The sequence below is a fragment of the Aulostomus chinensis genome, chromosome 15 (assembly GCF_037954235.1).
Source record: "Aulostomus chinensis isolate RoL2024-O1b breed Wild chromosome 15, RoL_Achi_v1.0, whole genome shotgun sequence".
In the NCBI taxonomy this organism is placed as follows: Eukaryota; Metazoa; Chordata; class Actinopteri; order Syngnathiformes; family Aulostomidae; genus Aulostomus; species Aulostomus chinensis.
Window position 1 is genome coordinate 10,487,482 of NC_141334.1, and position 14,011 is coordinate 10,501,492.

The following is a 14,011-nucleotide window of genomic DNA, read 5'->3' on the forward strand; positions in this document are numbered from 1 at the left end:
AGCTGGACTTCCTGTTGATTGTGCCATCCTTGTGATGAAATAAAAGGAAACCATATTCAACTAGATTCAATTGTGAATGACTTTTACCGTCTGATTTATAGGACGTCTTCACCAGATTTCGTGACAAGTGACAAACTGATGAACAGAAAGAGCACAGGCCAGTTAAACTTCCCTGGCCCTGGATTTGTTGGTCTGTCATCTCAGCGGCACCAGCGCTCCTATTCTGTCCCCAAGAAGTTCGGCGAGTGTGGCTACCAGTCAAGTGATCCTCCTCGCAGTGCAACTCTGGACCGCATACAGGCAAGAAAGGACGATTCCACTTGAGTCTCAAGGCTCATGGAGACCTGTTGAATCTGGCACATGAACACAGTGTCATATTTTTGTTTCTGATCTACAGGCCTGCAACAATCATGGCCTTGCCCGAACAGGAAGAACTCCTGGGTCCTGCACGTCGTCAACCAATCGAATTGATCCCAGTGTTCTGTCAGATCCAGCTCATGTCTCCCACCCTTCATCAATCCTGGCCACAGTCTTCTGGGTTGCAGTGTCACTCATGGAGTCAGACTTTGAGTTTGAATATCAGATGTCACTTCGCCTCGTTCACAAGCTTCTGTCAAAGGTAGATGAGATGGCACTTGTAATTAAAGAAGTAAAGGTTTGTAAATGAAACAAAGAACAGAAGAGCTGCTTCTTTCGAGGATGTGGATCAAGACATTCATACCTCTTTTCCACATAGATTTGTGTGGGTTTCATATGATGTACAAGTGTTGCCCCCTAGTGTTCAAAGCAAGAAAATGCATGTATTTACAAATGTACCAAAACCTTGATATGTCCAGATAGAGAGGTTAATTTTGTTGGCTGTCTAGTCAGGTAGAAAATTAGTGTGGAGCATTACAGAAGTAGTAATACCTTTCCTGATGTTCTGCCTGATTTTTTCAATTAATTAAGTGTCAAAACACTTGAGGCAAACACTGCACAGAAAATAAATGGAAGGAGCTTTGGAAACACATCACAGGATTTTCCGTAAGAATTATTAGACTTCCTGTCGACTCTCATACTTTCAAAGAGCTTTGTGGAAATGAAGTGTCAAATTGAGACCATCCTTAGAGACCCTCTTTTGCTATGTAGGGTTTGGTTAAAAAGCTTGTATATAAAAAAGGAATTTTCAAGAGCTTAAAATATGCAACATTCAGTGAGAGTAAATGGCTGTTAGTTCATGCAAGATGAGTTTAGCATCTGAAATAGGACTGTTGTCACCATCCGTTAAAGCAGTACCTCTTATTTCCCAGGTGCCCTTAGACAGAGCAGAGAACCGCGAGCGCCTGGAGAAGCTGCAGGCTCAGTTGAGGTGGAGCGGTTTCTCTGGGATTCAACAGCTGTTGTTGAAGGGTTTTACCTCACAGGCCACCTCTGACCTCACCTTACAGCTCTTCTGCCAGCTCACACCAGTCTCCCGTGTGCCTGTCGTCGACAGCTCACAGTCGATAGGTAGGCCGCATCATTTTAGGATCCTTCATTGACAATTGACATATTCAGTATTTCATGTGTCTACTAAATGGCACTGGTGCTGAATCTCCTCTCTCTGCAGGTTTCCCTCTAAATGTGCTGTGTCTGCTGCCTCACCTGGTGCAACACTTTGGCCATCCGACACAGTTTTGTAAGGAGAGCGCTGAGAGGATTGCACAGGTGCTTTTCTATTCTCTACACAAAATGAGCTAACAGTTGATTTTCTTGGTTCATTCCAGATTACTCTTAGTTTCAATCAAAATATCTTAGGCACTTGAGGAGAGATGAAAAGCCAAACAAGCTGTCTGTGCTTTCCCCCCCCCCCCCCCCCCCCCCAGGTGTGTTTGGTAGAGAAGAACACAAAGCTTTCCCATCTGGCCCACGTGATGACTCTCTATAAGACCCGGTCCTACACACGGGACCCTTTCTCTTGGGTTAGCGTGGTTTGCCGCTATCTTCATGAGGCTTTTTCTGACATCACTCTGAACATGGTCACCTATATGGCTGAGGTAATTGCTGGTGCATACTGTATTTCTAACTTCAGATAAAGGGTAGTCTGTAATGGTTTAATGGCTTCATCATCTACAATCTAGTGTAAATTGAATGTCACTCTGTTTCCCAGCTGCTGGATAAGGGCCTTCCCAGCATGCAACAGTCTCTCCTGCAGATCATCTACTGTCTACTCAGCCACATGGACCTGACTGCTGTACAAGTGAAACAGTTCAATGCTGATGTCACAAAGACCATTGAGAAGTTTGTCCAGGTAAGTTTCTTATGTTGTTTTATATTAAATGGTATCTTATTCCACTAATACGTTTGTCCATCTTGAATTTTACTGTATGTTTCGCACCTGATTCCACAGACGATACATTGGAAAGACGCCTTAAACATCTTGAAACTGGTGGTATCGCGATCTGCTAGCTTAGTTCATCCAGTGTATGGCCACACGCAGGGTGACCTTTCCAACCTAGAGGTCAGCAGAGTGTGGGATGGTTCAGCCAAAGCTCTGCCTGGAAAAACACTGGACTTCACCTTTGATATCTCTGAGGTGAGGAGGAAAGTGTTCTGAAAGTCTTTAAAGAGCCCACTTGGGCTCCGTGTCCACCAAAGTGTTTTTTTTTCCAGCTCAAAAACAGCAGGAAAACAATTAAAAGGACACTGCAGCTATAAGAAAGAAAAAAAAAACCTTTGTTAGACACGGTCCCCTACACCTTCAGCACAAAGCAGTTTCAAAGATGTAAAAGTTGACTTTGTGTCACAAAGTTTTGATATTTATGTCGTTCAAACATTTTCATTGTGGCCTGCTGCTGCTCTTCCTCAACAGACCCCAGTGATCGGGCGACGATTTGATGAACTCCAGGGTTCAGGCGTTAGGGAGGGGAAGGCCCGAGCCATGGCTGTAACGCGCAGCACTTCCTCCACCTCGTCTGGGTCCAACTCCAACACCATCTTGGTGCCTGTCAGCTGGAGGAGACCACAGTCTTCTCAGGTAGTCACAGATCCATTTGTCCAGTTATCACCAAATGAAAATATTAGATCACCCACCGATAAGAACTCTCCAGTGGTTTACTGGGTCACACCTAGTCTTCTCACTTGCTGCAGTTAAATACCACAAGTAGCCTTTGTGACACGAACCTCGTAAAGTTCTACATTTATATGCTACATTTATAAATGACTCTAAAGAAGTTAGAAATGAACAAGCCTATTAAAAAAGGGATAATAAAGAAGGATTAATACTTTAATATGCTTTTTGTGGGGTTTCCTCTGTAGAAAAGAACCAGGGAGAAGCTTGTGAACGTTTTGTCTCTTTGTGGACAAGAAGTTGGACTTACCAAGAACCCTTCGGTACGCTGCCCCCTTCCTCTTTTTTACAATACCATTCTTTCAAAAGCTTTAATTTATTAAACTTTCAGATATTTATGGGTCCTAGATCTTCTGTCTTTCTTAACGATGCTTCCTCTAATGAGTGTAAATACGTATTGTTTTTTCTCATCAGGTGATCTTCTCATCCTGTGGTGACCTGGACATGATGGAGGTGCGGGAGAGTGGGGTGTCATCAGAAGAGGGTGGAACCAGAGAGGACACGTTAGATGATACCGCCAGCGAACAGCAGTTCAGAGTTTTCCGAGACTTTGACTTCCTGGATGTAGAGCTAGAAGATGGAGAGGTGAGATGCTGCTGGACAGTTTTTTTTTTTGTTTTGTTTTTTTGTCATTAATTGAATTGTTCCTTTCAATGTCTCATGATGATCAGTGTAGCAGTGAACTGTCTCTTTCCTTCCTTTTTTACTTTTAATGCATGTTTCATTTTCTTCCTTTCCTCAATATCAATGTATTTTAAATGTATTTTTCTGCCCCTCTTCTTTGTCTGGCTGTCTAACTCTGTGTCTCTCTCTCCCCCAACTTGCTGCCTAGGAGCTCCAGGTAAGGTCTCTCACACTTAGCACTCACATAAAGTCTGTGGTGTTGCTGGCTCCTTTTGTTCCTGCTGAAACAACAAGAAGATCTTGCTTCATTTTGCTCTCACTGCTTGGTTGTAGGACATTTCAGTTTTGCTACTTGGCATAAAGAAGATTAATGATGGTGTAAAATCTTTGTGGGGTAAAGATTGTCATAGTGAATGCAAACAGCTTTTCCAGCACATTATTATGTCATGAGTAACAGTCGGTTCTGCATCTTGTGCTTTTCATCCAACGCTCTTAGACAGCAACCCTTTATTATCTCAAAAGTGTTCTTCACTCCTGTCATTTTCTCTCCTCCATTGTTTGTGTTTGTATTTTATCCAGGGAGAGACAGTTGATAACTTTAACTGGGGCGTGCGTCGGCGATCGCTTGATAGCACAGAGCTTGGGGACCTGTTGGAGGAGAGCCAGCACTCAGGCAGCACACCTAGTCTGGGTCATGAGGATCCCCACGACTCAGAGGAGTCTTCAGAGGAGGAGGAGTCTTCAACTAGCCAGAGCCTTTCACACTCACAGCTTGTGTGTAGCTTCACTGTTTGGCTCAATACATGAACATCCAGCCTGAGAAGCTACACAATAGTAACCATGGCATCCCTTGTTTGCCGTCTTTTTCCAGACCAACCCCTCGCCATCAGATGAAACCAATCACACCGACTCTCTGTCTACCTCTTACGACACATCCGCTGACCCACAGTCTCTCAATGCCACCACACCAGGCCAGGGAGCACTCCATGATGACCTCAGTGGCCTACATGTGAGGAGTAATACATACATTCATACACACTTGCAGAGATGTATTCAGGAAACCTTATCAGCTCCATGCCCGCAGGCGAGGGTGTGCGGTGAAGACGAGGACACTCAGGCTCAGGATGATGAACTGTCACTCAGTGCTAATGAGCTCCCTCCTGGATCAGACTGTGGTGAGAGCTTCACCCTTGAGTTGCCGGGGCAACCTCAGGATCAGTCACGCAATCTGGACCACAGCCTCAACTACTGTCAACCACCGCTGGACTTTCTAGACCCCAATTGTCTGCCAAGGTGAATATGAAATCAAAAAAGTAGTGAAATAAGTCCTTTCCTCTTGACATATTGAACAATTCCTTATATATCTTAGATGCCATTTTCTACAAGATATTTAAGCCTACATGGTGCTAAAACTATTAGCTTTCAGCCCATTTTCCCATGAGTCCTCTTGGCACTTGATTTTGAAATGAAAACCTGCTTTTTGAGGGTATCAAAAACTTTGCCTCCATTTCTTTCCAATTTTCATGACAACAGCTTACGGGATGATGTGGATGACCTGGAGGACCTTGGTTTCCCTCCTCCTCCCTCTCCTTTTTTTTCCGCCATCTTGGCAGCGTTCCAACCCACAGTATGCGATGATGCAGAGGAAGCATGGCGTTGTCATATCAACCAGCTCGTGACGGACTCAGACGGTTCCTGTGCTGTGTACACTTTCCAAGTCTTCTCATCTCTCTTTAAGGTAAATCTGTAAGATGATCTTTTTATTTAGGTTTCAACTAAGAACTGATACCAGTAGAGTTTGCATGCGTGTACTACTACTCACTCAGTGTTTCTCCCCGTCTCAGAACATCCAGGGTAAGTTCTGCACCCTGACGACTGATGTTGCCACTTACCTCGGAGAGGGTCTTAGGGGCATTGGATCGAAGTTCCTCAGGTCCTCCCAGATGCTTACCACATGCTCGGATTGCCCCACAATCTACATTGATGCTGATACTGTAAGTGAGACATAACTGACTCACTGACAGTGAAAATTTGATGTATATGGAATTGGTCAGAATGTGTAAAGCCCTGTTTTCAATTATTATTGCTGTGTCTTTCTCAGATCATGTCATATGGTCTCCTTGAAAAGATGAAATTCAGTGCATTGGAGCTTCAAGAGTACCTCGATACCTACAGCACCAGAGAGGAGGCTGCTGTAACGGTAAATCCTTATAGATCTTATTGAGTTTATTGAAATAATCTTCTTGTACCTCCAATATTCTTTTTATTAATTATTTGTCACTGTTTCCTTCAGTGGCTGAGGAACTGTAAGGACACGTTTCCCAGGTGCCCTGGTGACAGCGTTGTCACTTGCCAGCCGGGAGACTCAGAGGAGAAGGTATGACAGCTTTTTACCAGTTATTAACAGTAGCTTAAGACATGGGAAACATTCGGGTAACATCCCTGTTCCTTTCTTGTTTCCTCTTTGCCTCTCTGTGATTTGTCACACTGAAACGTTTGCTCTTTTTTGCACGTTAGCAGCGTGTGTGCCCCCCCCCCACCCCCCACCCCCCACCCCCCAGAAGCCTCAAGGCACTAATTTAGATTTCAAGTTGCTGGGTTTATACATGGTGGACTAATTCAAGTTAGCTTTACTGTTAATAGTTTAAACTGTGCCTGTGTTTGATTGACGCTTTGTCTTCCTCTCACCTCGCTCTGACGCCCTAACATGCTCTCTCGCTGTCTAGCAAATGGAGTCTCTTGCAGTAAGTTCTCTTAAAAGTTTCTCCACTTTACTGCTTGATTAAACTGCCTGTTCTACTTCATACGAGACAGTCAGCTAGTCGTGTGATTGTGTTTGTGTTTTGCATGCGTGTGTAGTTTTGAGAATGTACATGATGTGACAGCGTGGTCTTGACTTATGTTGATTCACACCCGTTTCTTCATTAATGTCTTCTAGCAACTGGAGCTTTGTCAGAGGCTGTACAAGCTGCACTTCCAGCTTCTGCTCCTTTTCCAGTCCTACTGCTCACTCATTGGTCAAGTTCACGCCATCAGCTCTGTACCAGAGGCAAGTACCATCAATATTAGTAATATTCTAATACTGCAACTTTCATTGTTCCTACTATGAGAGAAGAGTCACCGTATTGTATTTTATATATCGTCTTTACATTGTTTACTAAATGTTTTAAAAGGACTGTTAGCTCTCTCCCAACTTGAATGTTTAATATATAATGTAATAACTGAAATGTGATTATAAGGGGAACATGAGTCAGAAGAGTGAAATTTAAAGAACGAGTTAATCACAAACAACACTTTTCACGCCCACTCTGTCCTCTGAACATTCTGTTAATACCTTTCTATGGGGAGAATGTAGACAAAATGTCAGATGTTTTAGAAATTATGTGATTCATCAGTGAGAAACATTCCACTCCTTTTAGTGTACATGTCTGTGAGTTTGATGAACTGTGTGGGACTAGTTAGGTGCTAAAAAGTACAGAATAAGAAAAGGAAGTTTGGGAATCGAAGAACATCTAGTGAGACTTTTCAGAAATCCCACCAATTACATAAAACCTCTCTCTTTCTCTCTCTCACATTCGCACACACTCACACACATATTCACACTCAACCTCTGACTGATTCCCACCCAATAGCTGCTGAACATGTCTCGAGAGCTGACCGATCTGAAGTCCAGCCTGCAGGCTGCAGAGGCGGCTGTAGCCAGTGACCTGGAACACAAACACTTGGCCCACACACGAGCACATGCCAGCCAGGTTGCAGCCATGGTTGTGCCCAGTTTCCCCACTTCAGAGGCAGCTGTGAAGGCAATACTGGAGTGCCTGAAGAACCACGAATTCACCAAAGCGGTCCGCTACATTCAGGAGTGCAGGTGAATAATTGTTCTGTCTACGAACCTGCACGTTACTCACAATAATGGTTAAACATCTAAATATGAAACAAAAACTGAGACATGAAAAATAATGAATAAAACCATTTCACTAGTGACTATTGATCCCGAGTTTTCTGCCAGTCACTCTGTTCTTCACTAAAAGAATTCCAACAAATACCATTCAAATGTATTTCTAGTCCACTCTTGAACTACAAACGTGTTCTTGAATACTTGCATGATTTTATGTGAATTTTATCAGAAAACATGGGTAAGCAGGAGACAGTTTCTGTTTTCTTGAGAAATTCTTGAAAAATAAATTTGATTCATGAACATGAAAACTGGGTTAAAAGCTGTACTTCTGAAGTGTTTTCAGTGCTAACATTAAGAAACCTTGTTTTTCACTTTTAGGAGGCAGTGGCCCCACGGAGTGTTTGGTGGCAGCTCAGAGAATGAGGTCCAGACGCTGCTCAATGTTTACTTTCGCCACCAGACGCTTGGCCAGACAGGCACCATCGCTCTGGTTGGCTCCCGCCAGGACCTCAGCCTGATCTGCTCCAAGCTCCTTGAGCTCAACGGGGAGATCCGTGACATGATCCGCCGCGCCCAGGGTTACCGGGTCGTCACAAACTACCTCCCCGACTCCAGCGCCTCCGGGACCAGTCTCTGACAGGACCTCAGGAGCCCCCCACCCCCTCCACCCCCACCCTTACCTCCTTTGCCACTACAGCCATTGACGCTTCCAAAACAGCTCAACCACATGGCGTCTCAGCCTCTTACACAGGAGGGGCAGCACCCACATACATGGCCGCTGCCTCCTCCTATGTGTCTGCTGCAGCGCCTGCAGAGCTCCCACCAACACTACAAACCAGATCCTGTCTAGACCATGGTCTCAATCCTTCCCTGCCTCTCTCATTCTCATCTACCTTAAATTCTGGTACCCCTTTGCTGGATTTCCCCACCCCCCCTAATCTGTTCTCATCACCCAGCTGCTCAGACAGTGCAGATTGTTCACTGCCACACACACAAGAGCCAGGGAGGAGTTGTTCTGATGAGAACAACAGTGTTTATTATCCTTTCAGAGGACATTCATCACATAGCTCACCATTGTTGTATCTACACAGCAACAAACAACAGAAATCACCTTTTACATCCAACACACTCCCGACTGTGGCCTCAGAACCCACCCTGTTCACACACTCTGACACCTCACCCATGACCCCTCACGGCTCCCATCTCCCACATTTCCCCCAATCTCCTTACAAACATTCAGGACCATCTCCAATCCTACACCCACACCACGGCTCAGTCTTAACGCACGGCCCCGCCCCATCTTTATCCGGTCTCCCTCCTCCTCCACCTCCTCCTCCCTGTCCCACCGACCCAGGAGAGGCTGCAGCATGGGGTTGCTGTTGCTCCTTTGGTAGTGCTGCTTCCCCCTTATCTCGCTACCTGGGGAAGGTGGGGCATGCTGCCCTGCCCTTATTGAAAGTAGGAGGGCTCCTGAATAATGAACCGTCAGATGTCCAGACCTGAGACATTTAATGTGAAGACCTGAGCTTCGACCTCTGTGAATACAAACTCCTGAAATCGACGGAAGCAGCTGATTTTACACTGAGCGTGATCACTGAACCGGCTGGATACGACAGATTGCTGCCTGCTGATGAAGATGACCTGATGGGATTCTGTCTGAGCACTCGCTTTGCTTCATGTGCTCCTAGTTCACGTTGATGGTCATCATTATGCACCTGAGGACCTGCGAAGGCACTTACCTTGGATTTGAAACAGGCTTCCCAGAGGAACCTTAAGACCTGATTGAACTTGATTGACTGTCGCCGTCTCCTTCATTATGCTGACGCCAGAGACAGCGAGGAAACTACCCGTGAAACAGCGTTACAGCATTGGTGGAGTTTTCGCTATTGCACTAAATGGACATACGGTATTAGGTTGTGTTTTTTTTTTATGTTACAGGAAGGAGGGTGTGTTACTGAAAAAGGCTATCACTTTTACTGAAAAGCCAAAAGACGGAGTAACTTTCTCTCCTGTTGTGTCTATTGTCTCGAACTCATTTGCAGGAAATTGTGCAATGCATGACCCAGTTGAATGCTCTCTACTGTACTAGCATCTCCTTTTGCTCCCATGTCTGACCTCTCCAGACTGACTGAAAGACTGACAAAGATGCTGAATATTTGTAATTCCTGATGCTGCCCCTTACTCTGTTTATATTCTGTATCAGTGAACAAGACTACTGTTGTGACCATTGGTAGGGTAATCATGCCATCACCCGTGCGCCGCTTACACAACTCTATGGCTCATTGTAGCATCATTAGTGAGAGCACACACACTGTCCTACACTGTATCACACGTCGAGAGGATGGCGCATGTATACACTTTTGTCTCTGTATACTGTTAATAGTTACTGGCACACAACCATTGTAGCATATGTTTGTGTGTGGTTTGTAGTTACCTTATACGTAAGGGAAATGCTGACATTCAGCTCTCGTTGATGTTCATACCTGTGCTACTACTGAACACTTCCTGCTGTCACCTTGGTTTCCCTTCTAGCAGTTACTCGCCCTTTGCTGTACAAATATCTTTTCCTATTTATAGCTGACTAGCTGGAAATTTGGTTTTATATTGATTACTCTCCCAAATCAAACTGCCATGCATGCATCTTCTGTGGACTGTATGGAGTGTTTGAAATATTTATTAACAGAATCATTTTATCTGAAAGATATGTTTGTATGAGGTACAAAAGGGAGCTGTAAGCTCACGCGGGAATGTTTTGCGGGAATGTTTTTTGTTTGGGGTTTTGTTTTTTCCTGTGTGTGGGAGAACGTGTGTGTGTGTGTGTGTGTGTGCGTGTGTGTGTGCGTGTGTGCATGCCAAACAAGAAATTGCACATTTTTAAAGCTTTTTAGATGAAGACCATAGTTGTTTTTTTCCACCTTGTAAATACTTTTACAGCCTTTGTGAAGTTGTTTTTAGTTGGTGCTCTGTACAAGTTGGTGTCAAAAGTAAAAGACATATCAAACTACTTCTTTTGCACTTCATTAACACCACTTTATTTTATCGAGTGGTTAAAGGGACCTAATAATGCCCTTTTCGAGTTTATTTCCATTTTGGTCATGTATATACTAATGTACGACTATACTTTGTGTATTTATGGTCAAAAAGATCAAAGGTAACAGCTCTGCACGCCATGACTCCAGCTGCATTTCTCACACTGTGGGGACCCCCCCTCTGATTCATCCTTCTTAGAGGGTGTTGGTCTACTGCCCAATACCATATCTGGAGTTCCCCTCCCGATACTGCCTGAAACTACAAAAAAAAAGTCCAGCCCCTTTGTGATGCGTTAAGGAGCAGGAAGTCTAAACAGCTTGTTTAATCACAAGACGACAGAGCGAACCCTCCCACATCAGAAGTGCTGTTATCAAATTGTTTTAGAGGGACATCAGACATCCAAATATGTTCTCACAAGCACTGAGCTTTTAATCATACAGACCCTTTAAAGTATTCTTAGCTCAGTTTACATCTTGAATGTTGGAATTTTCATTTTATTGACCTCACAATGAAGCCTCTTGCTCTGACACGTCAAGTTCTTCGTTTGTTACTGTGCTTGTCTTGGCCATACAGAACATCTGCAATAACAGCACTTGACCCTTAATGCGCTTAAAATTTAACAAGACCAACAAGTACACAGTTGACGTCTACAACTTTTGAGATGCCATTTATTTCATAAACTTTATTTCCTCTTACAAAAATAATGAATTAAGCACCAGGGTAAATAGAGGGGAACAAGGCCATTATGAAGTCAGTTCATAAACTTTCAAGGTAGTGATCCAGCTACTGGCAGGTAGGAGAAATAAGTGAATCGAGTCCGTTTGAGGGGGCAACACTGACACGTAACCACGACTAGCACAATCAGGCATACACGAGGAGTGGGAGATTACAGGTCAGGGTGCTGCTGAGCAACTCAGACGATGTATTTGAAGCTGTAGGTGGCGTCACAGGACAGCTTCATGCCTTTGCAGCGGCAGCACAGGTCCTGACGGTGAGGCCTCTTCATGTTGATGTGCCTCTGTTTCTTCTCACAGTTGCAGCAGGTCTGAGAGCAACCCTGAGACAGGAGAGACCGACAGAGAGATTCAGTCCGGGAATATTTTTGCAACATTTAGATTTTTAAGAACCTAATTAGACTTAAACCTATTACTAACAGGCACTTTTAGAAATGTTCCAGTCATTGGGGGATATGTGGAAACAACCCGATCACTGATCAACTATAGAAATCATTTAAAAAGCAGAGATCAATACCAAAACCCAAGAAATCAGAAGACAGGTACCTTGCAGAGGATGGACTCCACCCGATAAGGGTTAAACCCCACCTGACACTTCCGGCAGAGCTGCTTGTAATACACCTGATGGATCAAAACTTGCTTCACTTTTCCTTTTCATATTTCTTTAATAATGTTTGTTTTATCGCATGCTACAGGTTGCTACCTTGTTGGTTGCTGAGATGCACCATACATAAGCACTCTCCCACCGGATGTTGCACGTTTTGCAATGGAAAAATCCATACCTCTGCTCCAAGAACTGATAGAAATGACAGAAATGGACATTTTCAGAGATCAATGCAAATTGATACCAACCTTTTTTATATAAGGGTTTTAATTAGAGGTTTTTTTTTGAGGGGTCGTTTAATTCATTCCTGGGTTTGTAGACAAAAAACAACAACAACAACCTGAAAGTTAGAGCCCTTATTGGACCGATGGAAAGCGGTGTTCAGGTCCTTCCCTGCCTCCTCCTCTCCACTCTGATCGTCCGCATCCTCCTCATGCTCGGATCCCTCAGTCTCTCTCTCACTGCCACCATTCTCGCTGAGCTTCCTCAGGATCCTGCGGTCAAACACCGGAGAATAGATGGAGACCGGCCTCATGAAGCGAAGTTGGCTCACTGGCGGTGTTTTGAGAAGCTCCGGGCTCTTAAGTGACCTGGAGGCCGCGGGAGGGTGCTCGCCGTCCGGGCAGAGCAGCGTCTTAGGACCCAACGAGCACTGAACAGCTTTATCCACTTTGGCGTTGACCTGCACGCCGCACTCTTTGGTGTTTATTTTCCTGAGGGGAGCGGGTAACCCGGTGTTGACTTGAGACAGGATGACCTTGCAGAGCTCCAGGTAGTTCAGGCCCTGGGGGGTCATAAGGCGACCATCTCTCTTCCCCCAGTTGCTGCCCGGAACCGGGGGAACGCAGAGGTCATAGGGTGGAAATGTGGATAGGAAGCCCTCCATCCTGGTGCCATGAAACCCGTCCCAGTCCTTCCCGCTGGGATTTATTGGCTCTGTAATTAGATGCGGAGAACGTTGCAGTTGCGCTAATTAGGTGATTGACAACAGGGGAGTGCGGAGGCCTGGGTGACCCGTGCTGGTACTGGTAGAAAACGGTCTATTTTTACACGTTAAGTCCTCATTTAAGAGCAAAAGACTCCACCTTTGCGAAGGTCCTTTTGAAAAAAAAGATTCGGTAATCATTATACGTCATGATAGATGGAATTGGAAGGCTGTTATTTATTCAGCTGTTCGGACCTGTTTTGCTGTGTCTATCTGCAATATTTCCTCAATGAAAGATGACTTATCTAAAAAGAATAAAAATAAAAATGAAGCACTCTGCCGCCAAATTTTTTTCAACAGCAGTAAATGACAGCAGTTGTTCTAACTGCTGATATATCAAGGAGCATTTGTTGATTGGCCATTTTTACAGCAGCCATTTTGACATGTCACTGCAGGTAAACACAGGTAAGACTGGTTAAAATCAAAGAGGCTCTTCCTCTATTTATTGCCACAGTCACTAGAAGAATATCAGGGTCCGGGTCCAACTGAATGGAACAGGGCCCTTTGAAAGCTGATTAATTACTTGTCTTTACCCTCATGTCAAAATGGCTGCACTGAAAAGAGGCCTGATTAAAAAAAAACAAAAAACAAACCTTTTTATTTGTCTGCAGCAGCTTCCAGGGCTTCAGTTCTGAGGGGTGTAAATCTGAAACACTATATTAGAGCGCCCCCTACAGCTCGTGTTAGAGATGTAACAGACAAAGGAAAACCGTGAGACACTGATTCCTTTTACTTCTGTTCAGCAAAGGGCAGAAATGTAGGAAAAAGCAATCAGGTAAACTGACCAAATGGTACTGGAAGATGTAAAGATCCATATTAATATTTTAGTCTCTGTTCAATAAATGGGTAAAAGCCAAAACGTTTATTTGGATAATTAAAACTGAGTTTTGCACATTTTAGTTTATTGTAATTAATAAAGTCAAGGGGAATTACACTTTTTTAAATAAACTTTATTGTTAACGACTAAACAGTTCAACAAAGAATAAATCCTGTAATGGGATATTGTGTTATTGAAATACCGTTTGATTCATATATATATATATATATA

At 44.1% G+C, this 14,011-nt stretch overlaps 2 protein-coding genes across 6 annotated transcripts in view; one reads left to right on the forward strand and one right to left on the reverse strand.

Annotated features, from left to right (window-relative positions):
• The window catches only part of fryb (furry homolog b (Drosophila)), a 46,859-nt gene extending 36,237 nt beyond the window's left edge, over positions 1-10,622 (forward strand). For 2 of the 4 annotated variants that reach the window (XM_086225602.1, XM_086225604.1), the window contains exons 46-66: positions 102-300; positions 398-619; positions 1,290-1,488; positions 1,589-1,686; positions 1,845-2,015; positions 2,129-2,269; positions 2,369-2,554; positions 2,831-2,995; positions 3,277-3,351; positions 3,503-3,673; positions 4,292-4,486; positions 4,584-4,721; positions 4,797-5,005; positions 5,246-5,450; positions 5,557-5,706; positions 5,814-5,912; positions 6,006-6,089; positions 6,439-6,456; positions 6,651-6,761; positions 7,345-7,580; positions 7,989-10,622. In XM_086225602.1, coding sequence (XP_086081728.1) covers positions 102-300; positions 398-619; positions 1,290-1,488; positions 1,589-1,686; positions 1,845-2,015; positions 2,129-2,269; positions 2,369-2,554; positions 2,831-2,995; positions 3,277-3,351; positions 3,503-3,673; positions 4,292-4,486; positions 4,584-4,721; positions 4,797-5,005; positions 5,246-5,450; positions 5,557-5,706; positions 5,814-5,912; positions 6,006-6,089; positions 6,439-6,456; positions 6,651-6,761; positions 7,345-7,580; positions 7,989-8,247 — 3,331 coding nt within the window. In that variant the 3' untranslated portion in view covers positions 8,248-10,622. The other 2 variants (XM_086225603.1, XM_086225605.1) reach the window with 2 other exon arrangements.
• Positions 10,623-11,288: 666 nt separating this feature from the next.
• zar1l (zygote arrest 1-like) lies at positions 11,289-12,921 on the reverse strand. Of its 2 annotated transcripts, XM_086226188.1 has the most exons (5): positions 12,569-12,921; positions 12,319-12,472; positions 12,078-12,170; positions 11,921-11,995; positions 11,289-11,697 (listed from the first exon to the last, which is right to left on the reverse strand). In XM_086226188.1, exons 1-5 carry the CDS (start codon positions 12,862-12,864, stop codon positions 11,554-11,556), a joined length of 762 nt encoding a protein of 253 aa, XP_086082314.1. In that variant the 5' UTR covers positions 12,865-12,921; the 3' UTR covers positions 11,289-11,553. The 2 variants fall into 2 exon arrangements, with proteins under 2 accessions (XP_086082314.1, XP_086082315.1); XM_086226189.1 differs by having other exon boundaries at positions 12,319-12,904.
• Between the last annotated feature and the right edge of the window lie 1,090 nt (positions 12,922-14,011).